Raw genomic sequence first — 19,519 nt, 5'->3', positions numbered from 1 at the left:
CTCCTGCCCCCAAACAAAAACATATCACAGATCTACCTTGCTAGCTCCTTGCTTTGACACTATCATTTTGTCCTCTGATATAAACAGCGAAAGGAGCCATTAACTGCAGGAGATCTGCCTGGTGAGATACAGGAAATATGTGAGAAAAAGAGAAAGCTAGAGCAGAAAAGAAGCTTTCTCTAGCCTTTTTTCCATGAGCGATGTGAGTTTATTGATTTGTCTGGCAGAGAGCCTGATCTCAAGGGCTGATACAAAGCACTTTATTGATCTGTGATAGGCAGGAGGTAGCATAAGAGGGAGGGGCCCAAGGAAACACAAGAAACAGTCTCCAAGGGTGGGACACTCCTGGAAGGCTGTGTACCAAGGCAGGATGATGGGGCAAAACTCCCATAAATCACACCCTCAAGTGGATTTGGGACACGTTGGAGAGGAAGAAGGTCACTAAGACATTCTACTTAACTCCCCAGTTATTCCAACCACCATAGAATTTCAGATCCAAGTAGAGATAGAGTGGATAAAGCCTGGACCAGGAGTCAGGAGACCTAAGTTTAAGACCCACATCCAATTGCCTTGCCTATCTGTGCCTCGTTTTCCCTATTTGTAAAAGGAAAAAAATATTTAAAATTATAGAAACTCTCAAGTCCCTTTAAGAACTAAAAATTCTGTGGCTCTGTATAACACATATATGTTATTTTAAAAAATAGTGACACTGGATGGTACATAGGCTAATCTAAAAGAAAATAACAAGTTTTGATTTACTTGTGAACCAGAAATTACTTACTTATGGTAGGGATACCTTAATATCTCCTCCAGTCAAAATCGATCACTTAAATCTAAGCCCTGATATCTAAGCACAGACAATAGAATCAGAATTTGAAAAAAGCTAGAGGTAATCTAGTCAAGATCATGAGGCTAGTGGGCCTAGACCTTGAGCTCCAGTTTAAGAAGGAGGTGCCTACTTCAGCGGAGGGCTGGAGGACTAGCAAGCCTCCTTACGCTCTCTCCAGATTTTCCAAGATTTCCAGAGTTTTATTCGCCCTCTTCTAAATAATTGTTCAAAAGCATCACAATCACATTGTCAGTTATCCAGTCGCTTCATGAAATGATGCTGCCCTCTGAAAGCGTCATCTCAGAAAGTACAGTCTCTGACATCAGGGGAGCAGGTATGTTGGGTTAGTGAAAAGTGTAGTCCAGAAATTATGTCTGAGGTCAGATTTATGGGACCTTGAACAAACTACTTATTTATGGTAAGGAGAACCCTACTACCTCCTCTTGCAAAAATCCATAACCTAAATCTAAGCACTGAGATCTTGCTATAATAAGGGAAGAATAGCATGATTGGTCTTTCCATCTCCCTCTTCAAGGTGGATTTATGAGTCTTAGTGAATAGAGATTCTCCACTGTATTATTATTCCATAAGTGAGTGTTCAGCACCTACTATGCATTCAGCATGATTTAAGGAACACAGGGTTAGTTAGAGGTGTAACTCAGTGGTAGAGCTAGTGCTTAGCATGTGCAAGCTAGCATCAAATCTCCAGCACCAAAAAAAAAAAAAATATTTAATTAAATTAAATTAAGACAGAAAGAAGGTAGGAAAGGAGGGAAGGAAAGAGAAACACAAAACAATTAACTATAAATTCTAGGTAGAGATAGAAACCATAAGCACACAAGAAATTCAGTAACTAAATGATTAATGCAGATATGAAGTGTTAATACTGACTTTTTTTTTTTTTTACTTCTCTGCAGGAGTATTCAACAAAGAGAATGGAAGAGGCTTTCCTACTCAATCAAACTTCTTTAGTGACATATTTTTGGCTTAGAGGTTTATCTGTAAATCAGAAGGTGCAGATGGCTATGTTTTCCATATTTCTCGTTTTCTATGTCCTGACTCTACTCGGGAACATCCTCATTGTCATCACTATCATCTATGACCGCCAGCTCCATACCCCCATGTATTTCTTCCTCAGCAATCTGTCCTTTATCGATGTCTGCCACTCCACTGTCACTGTGCCCAAGATGCTGAGAGACACCTGGTCAGAGGAGAAGCTCATCTCCTTTGATGCCTGTGTGACCCAGATGTTCTTCCTGCACCTCTTTGCCTGCACAGAGATCTTCCTCCTCACCGTCATGGCCTATGATCGTTATGTGGCCATCTGTAAACCCCTGCAGTACATGACAGTGATGAATTGGAAGGTATGTGTGCTGCTGGCTGTGGCCCTGTGGGCAGGAGGAACCATCCACTCCATATCCCTGACCTCCCTCACCATCAAGCTGCCCTACTGTGGTCCTGATGAGATTGACAACTTCTTCTGTGACGTGCCGCAGGTGATCAAATTGGCCTGCACTGACACCCGCATCATTGAGATCCTCATCGTCTCCAACAGTGGGCTGATCTCCGTGGTCTGTTTTGTGGTCCTTGTGGTGTCCTATGCAGTCATCCTGGTGAGTCTGCGGCAGCAGATCTCTGAGGGCAGGCGGAAGGCCCTGTCCACCTGTGCAGCCCACCTCACCGTGGTCACACTGTTCCTGGGACACTGCATCTTCATCTATTCCCGCCCATCCACCAGCCTCCCAGAGGACAAAGTGGTGTCTGTGTTTTTCACTGCTGTCACCCCTCTGCTAAACCCCATCATCTACACCCTAAGGAATGAAGACATGAAGAATGCCTTGAACAAGATAATGGGGAGGAAGGATAGGAAAGAAAAATAATGAAAATGTCTAAGCCCTCAGAATGCCTGGTGCTCCAAGTCAAAGAAATGTCTGACAAAGAATGCATTATATACCATATTTATCAGACTATAGGACTTGTAAAATTATCCTCTGGCCCCATATCTAACAATCAGCAATAGCAGTGATTAGTAATACCTTCCATTTCCTGTAACTTGTTCTAGGCACTGTGCATTTAATTCTCACAACAACCCTGTGAGGTAGGTATTGTGTTTATTTGCACATGACAAAACTAAAGCTCAAAGAGAGCAAATAGACTGCCCAAAGTCACCCATCTAGGAAATACTGACTAATTTTTACTGAGCACCTAATTCGTGCTAGGTACTAGGTTTATACTCACAAATAAAACATACATATAGTCCCTGCTTCTTGGAGTTTAGGGTGTGATGAAAATAGAAAGTGAGAATGTTTCCTAGTTGAGTGGCTTTGAATTTGGGTTCAAAGACAGGATTTAAACCCAAGCGTATCAACACCAACTCAAGCTGTCTTCAATACATCATGCTGACTGTCCCTGCTTTTCTGTTACAGTGATAACCAAGATCTAAGCAAACCTTCAGATTTCTGGAAAGCTCTTACCTACATCTTCACTTAAATGCTTGCCTAAAAGCTTAGCAAAAACTGGTGAATCAGACAAAGTAAGCCCACATATGACTTTGGTGACAAAGAAGACTTTTAACCATTGAAATTTCTAACACTCTCAAGAAGTTTTCAGTGAAACCTGCCATCAGAGCAATGAAATGTTTTATTATTTATTCATTTGGCAAATATTTACTGAGCACCTAATTTGTGCTAGGTACTAGGTTTATAGTAACAAACAAAACATACATATAGGTCTCTCCATCCTATATCTAGTGAAAAGAAAAATGAAAATATCAATAAACATATGGTAATTACAGACATGACAAATTCTGTATAAGAATAGAGCAGGAGATATGGAAGAGACTAGAATGTTTTTAGACTGATTGGACAAGGAAGGCCTCTCTGGGTTAATTTAAGCTGAAATTAAAAAAAATGAAAAAGAACCAACCATGAGGAAAGAGAGGTGATGGACAATCCAACCAGAGGAAATGGCAGGTACAAAGACCAATGCTGGGAAAGCCCATGGCTTGTTCAGATGATGTAAGCAGAGAAATGGCAGGATGTGATTTACATCTTTTTTTAATTTTTTAATTGTAGATGGGCATAATACCTTTATTTTTTATGTTTACGTGGTTCCGGGGATAGAACCCATTGCCTCATGCATGCTAGGCAAGTGCTATACCACTGAGCCACAACCCCGGCTGTGATTTACATCTTAATAAAATCATTTTATTCATTATGGAGAGAAGTCATTCAACTGAGCATTCTTTACTGCAACCTTAATAATCACCCAAAATTGCTCTAAGAGTTAGAAAAAAATACCAACTTGAATGAGACATGTTCTATAAGCCAACACTTTAAATTTAGCTGTGGAGACCCACACTCAGAGTGACATGTGCTGAGTAGGCAGGGGACACAAGGAATATGAAGAAAGAATTGCAGGCAATAGTGTCTCATATACATCCAATTTACAAAAGACCGTAGCATGTTGGACACCAACCTTTCCTTCTGACTCTTTAAGAAAGTCACTCTGAAATTCAGCTGGGATTTCCTAGCCCACCAGTGAGGATATAATCCATAAACCTCTGGCCCAAAAAAAAAAAAAAAAGCCTCCACTTTTTTATTATTTGTTTTAATTAGTTATACATGACAGTAGAATGCGCTTTGGAACATCATACATAAATGGAGTATAATTTCTTGTTCTTCTGATTGTACATGATGTAGAATCCCACAAACACTTAACAGAAGAAAAAATACAATTGATCAACAAAATATGAAAAAATGTACAACATCTCTAGCAATTAGAGAAATGCAAATCAAAACTGATATAAGATTTCATCTTACTCCAGTCAGAATAGCAATCATCAAGAATACAGGCAACAGGACTGGGGTTGTGGCTCAGCGGTAGAGTGCTTGCCTAGCACATATGAGGCTCTGGGTTTGATCCTCAGCACCACATAAAAATAAATAAAATAAAGGTATTGTGTCCAACTACAACTAAAAAATAAATATTAAAAAAATAATACAAGCAACAATAAATTCTGGAGAGAATGGAAGGAAAGGTACACTCATACATTGCTGGTGGGCCTGCAAATTGGTGTAACCATTATGGAAAGCAGTATGGAGATTCCTCAGAAAACTTAGAATGGAACCACCATTTGACCCAGCTATCCCACTCCTCTGTTTATACCCAAAGGACTTAAAACCAGCATACTACAGTGACCAAGACTCCACTTTTAATGATACTTTTGCCAGAAAATGTGTTAAGGAAGAAATTCAAGCTACACAAACCATTTCAGTTATCCAGAGGCCAGGAGGGGTTTTCAGATAACACAGGTTAACATATCTAATGGGTAATAGAGCAGTCTCTTTCCCAAAGGTAACTCTCTGGATAGTAGAAAACTGTTTATTGGTACTGGTTGGTGGAATAACTAAACCAAATTAGAGAATTATGGAATTTGTATGAAATAAATGCTTTCTTATAGGAAGGTCAGGCAATAAGGAGAAAGAGCTTTCTGAAGAACCCGTGTGGAATGGCTCTCTGCAGGAATCAGCCACACAGAGGAACGTATTCAATATGATAGACAAGACAGTGCTTCCTGACACTCGTTAAGGCTGTATCTGGTAACACTATGACAGAATGATCCTGTTGGCTTATTTTTTCATAGCAAGCAAAATTTATAATACTGTCCATTTTCAATCACAATAATTTTCACAACTCTCTGAGGAGGTAAAACTAAACATTCTCCATTTTTCAGAAAATAGTTTAAACTCAGGGATAATATTAAAATGTATTGAGTCACTCATTACATAATCAGAAAATAAAGAATAAAATGAAAATGTCTTGGCTTTGTAGTTGACTTACTTAAAGAAGAAAGGGAGGCCTTTATTTATCAATATAAAAATTTGTTCAGCAACTTTTTATTCAACAGTTAAATTTCTCAGACTGCAACAATCTTCTGGTTATAGACTATAGTAACCAGTATTTCCATAATACAAATAAACAAAGCACTGGGAATTCATTTATGCATGAAAGATATTAATGTATATGAATACTTTTGCATATAGAAGTCCAGATGGCAAAGTATAATTAGATCATTTTTCTCAGTTTTCAACTTGTGTAAGGTAATAATATCTGAGCTTTATTGCATAATAGATAAATAAAACTAATGTGGGTTTTTGTGAGAATCGTAGGGGATTGACAATATTCTACACTTGTTTGTCAATTTGCAAGTAGTGATATTTAAATATTTCATGATCTTCTCCTGATTTGCTTTGAAAATTGCTACTGGCTCTTTTTCCACTTGAGTACTTTTGTCGTTTCAATCTTTCATTGACTTTTAGTTAAGGTTAATGAGTCAGTCACTCTGTATTGTGTGTGCCTATGATGTACGGATGTTCACATTATCTGGAGTCCTGATCTCCATAATAAGCACCATTTATACAAGTGAACAGAATAATTATAAAATAATGACCTGTTATAGTTTGGATATTAAGTGTCCCCCAAATAATTCATGCGTGCTGAAGGCTTGGTTTCCCCAGTGTGACGATGTTCAGGGGTAAGGATTTGGAAAAGTGATTAGATTTTGAGGTCTCTGACCACATCAATGGATTAAGCCATTGAGAGATTTATAGTTGAATGGACTATTGGGAGGTGGTAGAAATCGTAGGAAGTAAAACCTAGATATAGAGTATGTCCTTGGGAGCATCTCCTTAGTGATCATAGCTTGTCCCTAGTCCCTTCCTCTCTCTCTCTCCCTCTGCTTCCTGGACGCCACAGGATGAACAGTTTTCCTCTGCCATCCCCTTCTGCCATCATATTCTTCCCCACCTCAGGCCCAAAACAATGGAGCCAGCTGACCATGGACTGAAACCATGAGACAAAATAAATCTTTCTTCCTTTAAGTTGTTTGTGTCAGACATTTTGTCACAGCAATGAAAGCTGACTGACACAACCAAAGGCCTCCATTCATTCCAAATGCCTTTCAGAATAAGCTAAGGAATATCAGTTATAGTTTTAATATCAGTATACTCTACTTCATTGCATCAGTTTCAATAAAGTTGATATTATAACTACTTTGTATAGTAGCCCTCTGACCATTTATAGAGGACTCATTTATATTTCCTCCTACTTCCCTCAGTCACAGTATGTTGTCCTCCTACCTAAGAAATTTTTCATGGAACCCTCTTCTGATGAATGCCCATTCTACAATAAACTGAGATCCTTCATCCCAATGAGTGAAACTAGTAAATTTAGGAAATCAATAGTTCTGAAATCATATAAGTCCATGCCCTACTTTTAACTATTTCCACCTGTATTTCTTTTCTAAGTAAATTTTAGAATATTCCTGGAAATTTTACACAAAATATCTTGTAGGCTTTTTATGATAAGTACTATATACCAAATTTAATATTTATTGAAGAAGGTCCATTACATTAACAATGTTTTTATGCCTATGCAAAAAACATAAACATTTTTCCATCTCTTCAAGTTTCTTTAGCATAGCTTTGTAATTTTTTCATAGAGGCACATATGCTTCCTGTATTGGGGGAAAAAAAAGACCTCTATTGAGTTTCTATTGCTGCTATAACAAATAACCACAAACTTAGTAACTTAAAGCAAAAAAAAAAAAATTTATCATCTTACAGTTCTATAGCACATGTGTTCAATACAAAACTTCACTGGGCTAAAATCAAGTTGTCAACAGAGCTGCATTACTTTTGGAAAGCGCAAGGAGAAAATCCATTTTCTTTTCTTTGCTGCTTTTAGTGGCCACTTGCATTCCTGGGCTAGTGGCCCACTTCCTTCATCTTCAAAGTCTACAATGTGGAAATCTTTGCATCCTGTCCATGGCCAAGTCCCCTTATGATTCTCTTATTCTGCTCCTTCCCCCATCTTTAAGAGTCTTTTGTGATGAAAGTGGGTCCATGGAAAATGCAGGCTATTAGCCCTGTCTCAGGGCCATCTGATTAGCAAATTTAATTCAATCTACAACCTTAATTCTCCTTTGCCATGCAACCTAACACGTTGACAGGTACCAAGGATTAGGTTGTACCCATCTTTGGGGAACCCTCGCTCTATGCCTAGCACACCATCTGTATTCCTTTATTTCTTTTTAAATCTAGAATTCCAATATGTTCAAGCTAAATTTAGTTTTTAATTATAATAACTAGCTCATCACTATTTTCTGAAACATGCATTGCTCAATCCTTACAAATTTTTATTTCTGTTTTATTTAACAGTACAGTTTCCTATATTTTGATATTAACATTTTTATAAAATAAAAGAAGTACAAATTGTGTATTCTGACTCCTATTTTTTTCATTCATATTACTAAGAAAAAACAACCTAGAAATTCAAAAGCATTATATACAAGCCTTGGGTATGGAAAGATTGAGAAAAGTTCCAGGATTGTTTTATGGAGACTTGCACTTATGGTCTTCAGAGCAGCATCACCTAGAAGCTTGTTAGAAATGCAGAATCTCAGGCTCCAATCCATATGTTCTCAATCAAAACCTGCATTTTAAAAGGCCCCCAGGTAACTTGTATGTACACTATGTTTAAGAAAAACCATCTAGACCACTATGTGTTATGGGATGAAAAGAATCAATGTTAGAAGATACAAATGAATGCTTTGTAATAAATACTTTTATTTAGTACCTAGCAAAAGCTTGAACTTATACAAACATAGAACTTTGGACAGACTTAGTTTTTTCACATAATCTTATATAATCTTACAACAGAGACAGTCACATGAGATATAGGTCTGTACTCTCTTTTAATACAGAATTTTTTTTTCGGAATGTCCTTGCTATTACAACCATCAAAAACAAAAACTGATATTTCAAATCATTTTCTGAATCTTTTTTAAAGTAGTGAGGATTGAACCCAGGAGCACTCTACCACTGCATCCCCATCTCTTTTTACTTTTTATTTTAATACAGGGTCTCACTAAATTGCTGAGGCTGGCCTGGAACTCCCAATCCTTCTGCCTCAGCCTCCCAAGTATCTGAGATTATAGGCATGCACCACTGGGTTTGACTGCTTATGAAATCAGTTTTTTAACAAATCATTTTTTAATCAATTTATTAAAATAGTTGACTTGGACATCTGTGATGGTGACTTCAGCCTCCACACCTTGCTCAGTACTGATGAAAGTAACCTGCTTAACAACCTCAGAAGGACTGTGCAAGTCAACTAGTCGCTTGTGGATGAATTCTCATCTGGACACAATTCCATGTCTTGGAGCCTTCACCACAAGGCATTTTTCTTGTAGTGATTCTCAATGTCTTGATAGGCATGTCTACAGGTCCTTTCACTTGAGATTCTTTTCCTTTATGCCTCTGATCAAGTCAGTTCACACGATCTCCAGAAATTTCACATAACGGCTGGTGGTGGTGTCTTTCTGGTATCTTTAAAAGCCATGGCTTTTTAAAAAAATAAATAAAGTTGATAAATCCGTAGCCATGCTAATGAAGAAAAAGAGACAGATAACTCAAATTACTAAAACCCATGATGAAAAGGAAATATCACAACGACATTACTGAAATACAGAAGATAAACAGAAACTATTTTGAAAATTTAAATTTCATAAAATAGAAAATCTTGAAGACATCAACAAATTTCTAGAGATAAATGTCCTACCAAACTGAATTAGGAGGACATACAGAATTTAAACAGATCAATTTCAAGCAATGAAATAGAAGATGCCATCAAAAGCTTATCAATTAAGAAAAGCCCAGATCTGGGCACTGTGGTGCACACCTTTAATCCCAGAGGCTCAGGAGGGTGAGGTAGGAGAATCATGAGTTCAAACCAGCCTCAGCAAAAGCCAGGTGCTAAGCAACTCAGACCCTTCTCTAAATAAAATACAAAATAGGCCTGGGGATGTAGATCAGTAGTAGTTAAGTGCCCCTGAGTTCAATCCCCAGTACCAAAAGAAAAAAATGTTCAGTACCAGATGGATTTTCAGCCAAGCTCTACAAGACCTTTAAAGAAGAACTTACACCAATATTCCTCAAATTATCCCATGAAATAGAAAAGGAGGGAATCCTTCCAAAATCATTCTATAAAGCTTATATCATCCTGATACCAAAACCAGACAAAAGACACATCAAGAAAAGAAAACTTCAGACCAATATCCCTGATGAACATTGAAAATTCTCAATAAATTTCTGGCAAATTCCATACAAAAATATATTAAAAAGATAGTGCACCAGGATAAAGGGCTTTCAAGCCAGAGAAGCAAGGTTGGTTCAACATATGGAAATTGATAAATGTCATTCATCATATCAATATACTTAAAGACAAGAATCATATGATCATCTTAATAGATGCATAAAAAGCATTTGACAAATATAGCACCCCTCCATATCCAAAACACTAGAAAACTAGGGATAGTACAAACATACTTCAGTGTTGTAAAAGCTATCTATGCTTAGCCCAAGGCCAACATCATTTTTTTTTCCTTTGTGGTGCTGGGGATTGAACCCAGGGCCTTGTGCATGTGAGACAAGCACTCTACCAACTGAGCTATATCCCCAGGCCCAACATCATTCTTTTTTTTTTTTTTTTTTTAGTTGTAGTTGGACACAATACCCAATACCTTTTATTTTATTTATTGATTTTTGTGTGGTACTGAGGATTGAACCCAGGCCTCCGTATGGGCTAGGCGAGCACTCTACTGCTGAGCTACCACCCCAGCTCCCCCAACATCATTCTTTTTTTTTTAAGTTTTTAGTTGTAAATGGACCTTTTATTTTATTTATTTATATGTGGTGCTGAGGATCAAACCCAGGGCCTCACACATGCCAGGCAAATGCTCTACCACTGAGCCACAACCCCAGTACCCCCAACATCATTCTTAGTGGGGGAAAATGTAAAAGCATTCCCTCTAAGAACTGCAACAAGGCAAGGAGGCCCTCTTTCACCACTTTTATTCAACATTGTCCTTGAAACTCTAGCTAGAGCATTTAGACAGAAGAAATAAACTAAAGGGATACAAATAGGAAGAGAACTCAAGCTATCACTGCTTGTCAATGACATAATTATATATTTAGAAGATCCAAAAATCCACCAGAAACATTTTAGAACTCATAAATGAATTCAGTAAAGTAGCAGGAAACAAAATTAATATCTATAAATCAATTGTATTCCTGTACATAAGTGATTCCACTGAAAGAGAAATCAGGAAAACTATCCCATTCAGAAATATATGAAAAAATGTTCAACATCTATAGCAATTAGAGAAATGTAAATCAAAACTACTCTAAGATTTCATCTCACTCCACTAGAATGGCAATTATCAAGAATACAAGCAACAATGAATGTTGACAAGGATGTGGGGGGAAAGGCACACACATACATTGCTTGTGGTACTTCAAATTGGTGCAACCACTATGGAAAGCAGAATGGAGATTCCTCAGAAAACTTGGAATGAAACCACCATTTGACCCAGATATCCTACACCTTCATCTATACCCAAAGGACTTAAAATCAGCATGCTACAGTGACACAGCCACATCAATGTTTGTAGCAGCTTGATTCACAATAGCTAAGCTATGGAACCAAACTAGGTGCCCGTCAACAGATGAATGGGTAAAGAAAATGTAGTAGATGTGAGGGCGATCTGGCTGCGACATCTGTCACCCCACTGATCGCCAGGGTTGATTCAGCTGATCTGGCTGGCTAGGCTGGTGTCCCCTTCCTCCCTCACCGTTCCCTGTGCTTCCCTCCCAAAGGACCATTCTTAAGTCAAGGGTATACAAGTAGCTGCACTCTCCTGATAGAACCTCCAAAAAACTCTCAAAAATATGTGGTCTATATACACAATGGAATATTACTCAGCCAGAAAAAAGAACGAAATGATGGCATTTGCCAGTAAATAGATGGAGCTAGAGAATATCATGCTAAGTGAAATAAGCCAGCCCCAAAAAACCAAAGGTTGAATGTTTTCTCTGATATGTGGATGTTAGATCATAATAAAAGGGGAGGGGCTAGAGAAGAATAGAGCTACTTTGGATTAGATAAAGGGAAGTGAAGAGAGAGGAGGAGGTGTGGGAGTAGGAAGGATAATAAAATGAATTAGACAGTATTAGCCTATGTGCATATATGATTACATAACCATTGTAACTCTGCATCATGTACAACCAGAAGAATGAGAAGTTATACTCCATTTATGTATGATGTGTCAAAATGCATTCTACTGTCATGTACAACTAATTAGAACAATTTTTTTTTAAAAATCCAGTATTCATTCATGTCAAAAATTCACAGCAAATTACTTAAAAGAGTTTTACAAAGAACACCTAGCAGAACCCTATAGTTGACATCATACCGGATGGTGAAATACTGAAAGCTTTTCCCTGTAATCAGGAACAAAGTTGTTCTCATCACTTCTACTAGCCACTGACCTGGAAAACCCTATCAGTACAACAAGACAAGAAAAAGAAATAATTATCATAAAGATTGGAAAGGAAGAAGAAAATTCATCCTTATTTGCAGATGACACCATTGTGAATGCAAAAAGCTCTAGAAACCTGCAGAAGGCTGGGGAAGTAGTCCTGTGATAGAGTGATACCTACCACACACAAGGCTCCAGATTTGACCTCCAGCACTGCAAAAAATCTCATCAAGCCAGGTGTGGTGGCTCACAGCTGTGATTCCAGAAGCTCAGTAGCCTGAGGCAGGAGGATCACGAGTTCAAAGCCAGCCTCAGCAGAAGTGAGGCACTAAGCAACTCAGTGAGAGGCTGGCTCTAAATAAAATAAAAATGGCGGGGATGTGACTCAGTGGTTGAGTGCCTCTGAGTTCAATCCCCAGCACCACACACACACACACACAAAAAAAAATCTAATGGAAACTTGTAAGTGAATTTAGCAATGCTATAGGCGTAAAGTTAATATATACAAATAAATTGTATTCCTACATACTACAATAAGCAAATGAAAATAAAATTAACAATAGGATCAGAAAACATATGATACTTAGGGACAAATTTTGAAATATGTTTAATTACAAGTGAAAATGACTAACATTGCTGAGAGACATTAAATTACCCTAAATAAATAAATTCATAAACTGGGAAACTGATTATTGTTTAGATAATACTCTCCCAAATTAATCTATAGATTACCCACAAAAACACGGATTAGTCTCAGAAACAGCACACACAACAAGATAAGTCTGGCCCAGAAAAGTATATATCCTATGATTCAATGTATGCGACACTCTAGGAAAAACCAATCTTATCTATAATGACAAAAATCAGATACTTGTATGGAGATGGAAGGGCCTCAATAAAACTTTGCGGTGGTAAAAGTGCTTTATACCTTGATTGGAGAGGCTGTTACATGGGTGTATGTGTACCCCTGTCAAAACATCAAACTGAGCCAGGCGTGGTGGCACATGCCTGTTGTTTCAGCTACTTGGGAGGCTGAAGCATGAGCACAAGTTTGAGACCAACCTAGGCAACACAGAAAGACCATATCCCCCCACACACAAAAAAAAAAATCTGTCAAACTATACAATTAAAATGTGCACATCCTATGTAACATAAATTTTACCTGAATAAAGTTTACTTTAAAAATAAGCTCTTTACACATCTTTACCCTGATTTCAAAATCAAAGTATTATAAAAAGTGTAAAATAGTTCTAGTCATAATGAAAGGTGCACATTCAAAAGTGTAATTCAACATGAGTCAGTAAAGCCTTATTTATTTTATTGAAAATGTGTTTGAAAGCAAAACTGAAACCACTGTAAGGTATCAAACACAAGAGTGATGCACAGCTTCCCAAAGCCAACGACCCAGGAGGGGAGCTCCTCACCGCGGCACCTGTTCCCCACAATGAAACTGAACTGGGTTCTCCATGGTATTCTTTCACTGGTAAAGTGTTCTTTAACCTTCTCAGGGATCTTTTTCCTTACATGTTCCACTACAAACTTTTCCTTTATTTAAATGATTACTGAGTGTCTCTCTTTAATGCAGAAGTCTGCCCTGCCCTAATTCATCTTCTTCTTTTCTTTCATTTTTTTTCTTTCTCATGAAGGATGTGGCCACAATTATCCCAATGCCCAGGATATATTTCATGAAAAAACTTGTCTCTGCCTGAGCTGCTTCATGGCACTTTTTACCTCCTCATTCCTCAAGGTATAAATGAGAGGATTCAGCAAAGGGGTGACCACAGTGTAGAAGACAGACACCATCTTGTCAATGGAGAAGCTGGTGTCTGGCCGAGTGTAGAGGAAAATACATGGCCCAAAGAAAAGAGCGACCACCATGAAGTGGGCTGAGCAGGTAGACAGGGCTTTCCGACGTCCATCAGCTGACTGCTTTCGAAGAGAAACCAGGATGACTGTGTAGGAAGTCACTAAAGCCAGGAAACAAGTGAGAGAGATGGTTCCACTATTGGACACGATCAGCATTCCTGTGAGGTACGTGTCTGTGCAGGCCAGCTTGATGACGGGAGGCACATCACAGAAATAGCTGTCAATAATGTTGGGGCCACAATAGGGCAGACGAATGGTCAAGAAGGTCTGCACTAGTGAGTGAACAGTGCCCCCCAACCAGAGAGCAAAGACAAGTTGTACGCAGACCCTCATGTTCATTACATTGGGGTAGTGTAATGGAGTGCAGATAGCTACGTAACGATCATACGCCATGACGGTCAACAGAAAGATCTCAGCACAGGCAAAAAGATGTAGGAAGAAAAGCTGTGCAATGCAGTTATCAAAGGAAATGGTCTTTCTCTCCAAAAGCAAACCCTCCAGCATCTTAGGCACGGTGACAGATGAGTGGCAGATGTCAATTAAGGACAGATTGCTCAGGAAGAAATACATGGGGGTGTGGAGACGTGGAGTAAAGAAAATGGTAATAATGATGAGAATGTTCCCCAAAAGGGTGAGCGTATAAGTGATTGAGAATGCCACGAAAAACAGTATCTCCAGCACCCAGTTGTCAGTGAGTCCCAAGAAGACAAATTCAGGCACTCTTGTTTGGTTTAGAGCTCCCATCCAATGAGCTTTCCAAAGGAACTTGCAGGGGAAGGAGGGTGAAAGTTAATTTAACTTTGACATTATGGGAATGGAACTCATTGAAATGATACTGTGTTCCTATCTAAAATGCTTATTTAATTATAATAATAATTATTACAACATGCCCACTACATATCAGGAGCCAAGCTAAGCACTTCATGTACACCATTCTATTTAGGCTTAATTGCTCCTATCTTGCAGATGAGATCAGTGAGATTTGACAAGAATAAATAAACTTCCCAAAACTCTTACCCATTAGTTAAATGGCTCTTTTCATTTCAGACGAATCCATTGATAGAATCAAATTAACATTCCAAAAATATACAATCCCTAAATAAAATCACTCAGTATTTAACTTACTATCAAATTAAATGCACATTCAAAACCTATAATGGTTTATTGCATGCTTAACTTTTTTAATGTGGTGTATTTTTTATTTGTTTTCTTCTCTCCAGCCAAACAATTTGCTCTCCTCCAGGCATGCTACCTCCACCTACCTATTTTTCAAAATCTTTGTTTTTATTTATTATTTTCCTTCCACTCAGAAAACACATCCTGTGGGAGAGTGGGGAAGGAAAGAATAGAAGAAGCCCATTGGATTAAACAAAGGGGCATGAAGGGAAGGGATTGGGAAGAGGAATAGGAAAGACAGAATTAACCAGACATAACGCTCCTATCCTTGTATTTGAATACACAACCAGGGCAACTCCGTACCATGTATGGCCACAAGAATAGGATCCTAATTAGAATAAATTATACTCCATGTATGCCGCAGTCTGGCTGGGCACAAAATCACGAGCCACTCAAGCAGGAACAAAGTTTATTTTTTGAAACTGCCGCCAATGTCCGGTACCGCCCGGGAAGATTTTTTCCACACACGCGGCCTCCTCTCGGACCGCCGGGCGCGCTCCTCCCCCGGAACTCCCTCCTACTGTACTTCCCCAACCAATGGGAACTCTCCAGGAGTCCCGTAGCCGGCCTAGGTGAACAGCAGGAGTCCAATATCCATATGAATGCAAATCTTAACATAATCATATCATCTCAATGGCTAGCTGGCGTCACCTTTCGACCAAAAATGCCATGCATCATATACTTGGCTCTTAGCACATGTATGTACAATATGCCAAAATACACTCTATTGTCATGTATATCTAAAAAAGAACAAATTTTTTTAAAAAGGAAAACATATCCTGTAACCAAGTATACTCTCCTCACCTCATCGCTGACTAATAAAATCCTATTCATCTTTTATCTTGGACTCTCTCAAAGAGCACAACCTTTAAGAAAACTTTCCTCATGTGACCAAAGCTTACCTTTTCCCTTTCATATTTCTTTTATGGTACTTGATTGTAAAGGAAAGTAAAATAGAGATGTAATTTAGCTCACAATAAAATTAAACTTTTTCTTAAAAAGTAATAAACACATGTGACTTACTACTCACAGCACTCAGTAGATGTTTTACATGCAGCAAGTAGGCAAAAATATTTTTATTTCAACCAAACCAAATTTTAAAAAAGAATCCAATCCTCCCTTCAGAATGGTGTTAATAAGTTACTTAAATAACTTAATTTTTTTAATAGTGTAATATGAGTTGTCCTCTAGGAGATATTATTGTTCAAATACTAAAGTCATATTACCTCTAGTTCCATAGTGGTTGGCTGGCCAAAAACTATAACATTTTGGGAAATAATCATCACAAATCACACAAGCAAAAAAAAATGCACTCCATCCAATTAATTCACAGAAAAAGCAAAAATCAAGAAAATATTAACTATCATGTTATTTTTAAAAACCTAACAGTAGCAGAACTTGACTAGAATTGTATACAGCCATTAAGAATGATAGTGACAACTAATTGAAATAATAATGATAGAAGGAGGTCAGTCGAGTACAGCAAGTTAATCAGGGCAGGAAAGAGAAGGAAAGGGAAGGTTCTGGGGAATGAGATTGATCAAAGGATGTTATATGCATGTACAAATATGGCAAAATGAATCCCACTGTTACATATAATTACAATGCAACAATTAAAATTTTCAATAGAAAGAATGATAGTGACAAAAGATTACCAACATGAAAAGACATTGAAATATAATACATATAAGCTTTAAAAATACATTCTCAGCAATTTGAAATGTATGTAAAAGACAAATAGCAAATCAGAAGACAATATTAAAACATGTATGTCTAAAAATAGAAAACATTCCTTTCTTCAAGGATCTCAAAACTTGATAAGAAAAGACAAACGACTCAATTGAAAATGAGCAAAGAATACAAATAGGAAAAGAACAGGGAAACACTTGTGAGACGTAAATATGAATAAAAAGATGTTCAACTTTAGTAGTACACGAAAAAAATACATTTTTGTCTTTCATCAAATTGACAAAACTATAAAGCACTCTTTACATGCTGCTACTAAAAATAAATATTATTAAGACTCTTTGGAAAATAATCTGGCAAGACCAATTAAATTTTTAAATGTTTATAACTTTAGACCAAGGAATTTTAGTTCTAGGACTATGTTTTACAGAAATAAAGAAACTGGTAACTAAAGATACATTTTTTAAGCATTTTTAGTAAAACAAGATACTGGAAACAAACTGAATGCTCATCAACAGAGGAATAGATAAATACTTTTAATAGTATGGAGTATTATGGAGCCATTAATAAGAATGAGTTAGATCTATGTGTATTAACCTAAAGCAGTGATTCTCAACATGGCTACATATTAAAAGCACCTAAGGAATGTTTACAAATTTTGATGCCCCAGGCTCACTCCAAACAATTAATTCAGAATCTCTGGGAGTTGGACCCATCAGGACTGTTAAAGTTCCTTAATGATCCCAATGTATAGTCAAAATTACAAATTACTAACTTAAAGGAATGTCAACAGCATATTGTCGAATAAAAAGAGTCCATTATGAATACATTTTATACCTGGAAGAAGGAATAAAAGAATGAATGAAAAAAAGAAATAAAGGAAGGAGTCAGAGATTTGTGGGTGTGCACATATATATATATAAATGTGATGCATCTATGTATGTACGTACACTTGAACAAATTCAAATATATCTGTGGATTCATGAATTATATTTGTACATATTTAATCCTAAAAGGATAAAAGATAGATAGTGAAGAATACACACCAATTTTAACAGGTTACCTCCTAAAGTGTGGAATTGAAAAGAATATTAAAGTTTTATTAATTTTCACATTATATTCTGTAATTATTTAAGTTTATGTATTAAGCATGAGTTTTAAAAAAACAAAGTATTAAAAGAATGCATAGGAGAAAGAAGAGGAAATTAAAATTCTGATTTTGTGGAATTATAAGCAGTTTTTCCCTTCTGTGTCTAAGAGATTATGCTTTGAGTATTTTTACTCTTTGTCTTTTGGGTTTTGTTTTGTTTTGTTTTTATGGATTGGGAAATAAATCCAAGGCTTTGTTTATACTAGGCCAGCACCCTACCACTGAGCTACTGAGGATCTTTCCCATACACTATTGGTCAGAAATGCATTAGAACAGAGAAACAAGAACTCTTTTTACTTTCAATAAGAAAGGAGAAGACATAAGCTAGTCATAAAACTATATACAGTGCCTTCAAATGACTGTGATCTTTAGCATTTACTTCCATGAACCTCAGTTTTCTGAGCTATAAAATGGGAACTAAATCTAGTTCTTCTGTTTAATTATATATACATATATCTGAATATATATATATATATATATATATATATATATACACACATATATATATATATATATATATATATATATATATGAGAGATATATATGTATGAATGAATGATGACTGAGTCTCTTGTTGGAAGGACTGAAAAGCAGAGAATGGGGAGAATTTCAGGCTTCAGTGTCTCCATGGCACAGAGATCATCATTAAAAATTGAAGCTCATCATGCACATTTTACTTTTGTAGAAAAATATAGCAGGAAGTATGAATCTTGGGATATGCCTAAACTTACAAAACCAAGATAATTCCCTTGATGTCCCTAGGCTGTTTTCCAGCAGCAGATGGCATCTGTTACATCTTAGTTACCAGAGCAACCTACACAGTGTTAGCAAAAAAAAAAAAGAGTTTTAGTTCTAGATTTTTGACTCTGAGATTATTTAACTTGGGAAAAATAGCTTGGCCTTTCTGGCCTTCATTTTTCACAACTATACAAATAAAAGTACTCAACCCTGCTTCATAGAACTGTAACAAAAAAGCTTAACATATTGCCTGCACTTGAAGTGCATAAAAATTTGGTCATTTTCATTGATAACTAAGACATCCCTGAGAGAAAATGTCTAATAAAATTTCCCTAAGTGAAAATGTAGGTCATGTAAGTTTCGGAAGCCTAAAACCCAGACCATGAAAAAGCAGGTGAAAGATAAATGAGGGGATGGGGATGTAACTCAGGGGTAGAGCCTTGCCTAACATACTTGAGACCCTGGGTTCCTTCACCAGCACCAAAAAAAAAAAAAAAAAAAGGAAGGAAGGAAGTTAACAAGATTAAGTGAGTGTCAGAGCAGGATCTTAGCACATGAGAAATTATTCCGTCAGATTTTCCCTTGGCTCTCCTTTCCCAATTTTAAGGTCCCAGATATCTCTCATGGAGACCCTCCTGATTGTTAAAAAGGAAAAAAAAAAACACTTCCTGATTACACATTACCTGGTTCATCT

The 19,519-nt window shown here is 37.1% G+C and overlaps 2 protein-coding genes across 2 annotated transcripts; one reads left to right on the top strand and one right to left on the bottom strand.

Moving 5' to 3' along the window:
- The first annotated feature begins 1,764 nt into the window (after positions 1 to 1,764).
- Positions 1,765 to 2,709, top strand: Or4e1 (olfactory receptor family 4 subfamily E member 1). The gene has a single exon (XM_027920658.1). It carries the CDS (start codon positions 1,765 to 1,767, stop codon positions 2,707 to 2,709), a length of 945 nt encoding a protein of 314 aa, XP_027776459.1.
- Positions 2,710 to 13,892: 11,183 nt separating this feature from the next.
- LOC114079418 (olfactory receptor 4E2) lies at positions 13,893 to 14,819 on the bottom strand. Its single transcript, XM_027920661.2, has one exon. It carries the CDS (start codon positions 14,817 to 14,819, stop codon positions 13,893 to 13,895), a length of 927 nt encoding a protein of 308 aa, XP_027776462.2.
- Positions 14,820 to 19,519: the final 4,700 nt, after the last annotated feature.

This window comes from Marmota flaviventris, chromosome 2 (genome assembly GCF_047511675.1).
Source record: "Marmota flaviventris isolate mMarFla1 chromosome 2, mMarFla1.hap1, whole genome shotgun sequence".
Classification (NCBI taxonomy): domain Eukaryota; kingdom Metazoa; phylum Chordata; class Mammalia; order Rodentia; family Sciuridae; genus Marmota; species Marmota flaviventris.
This window is presented reverse-complemented; position numbering and strand designations above follow the sequence as displayed.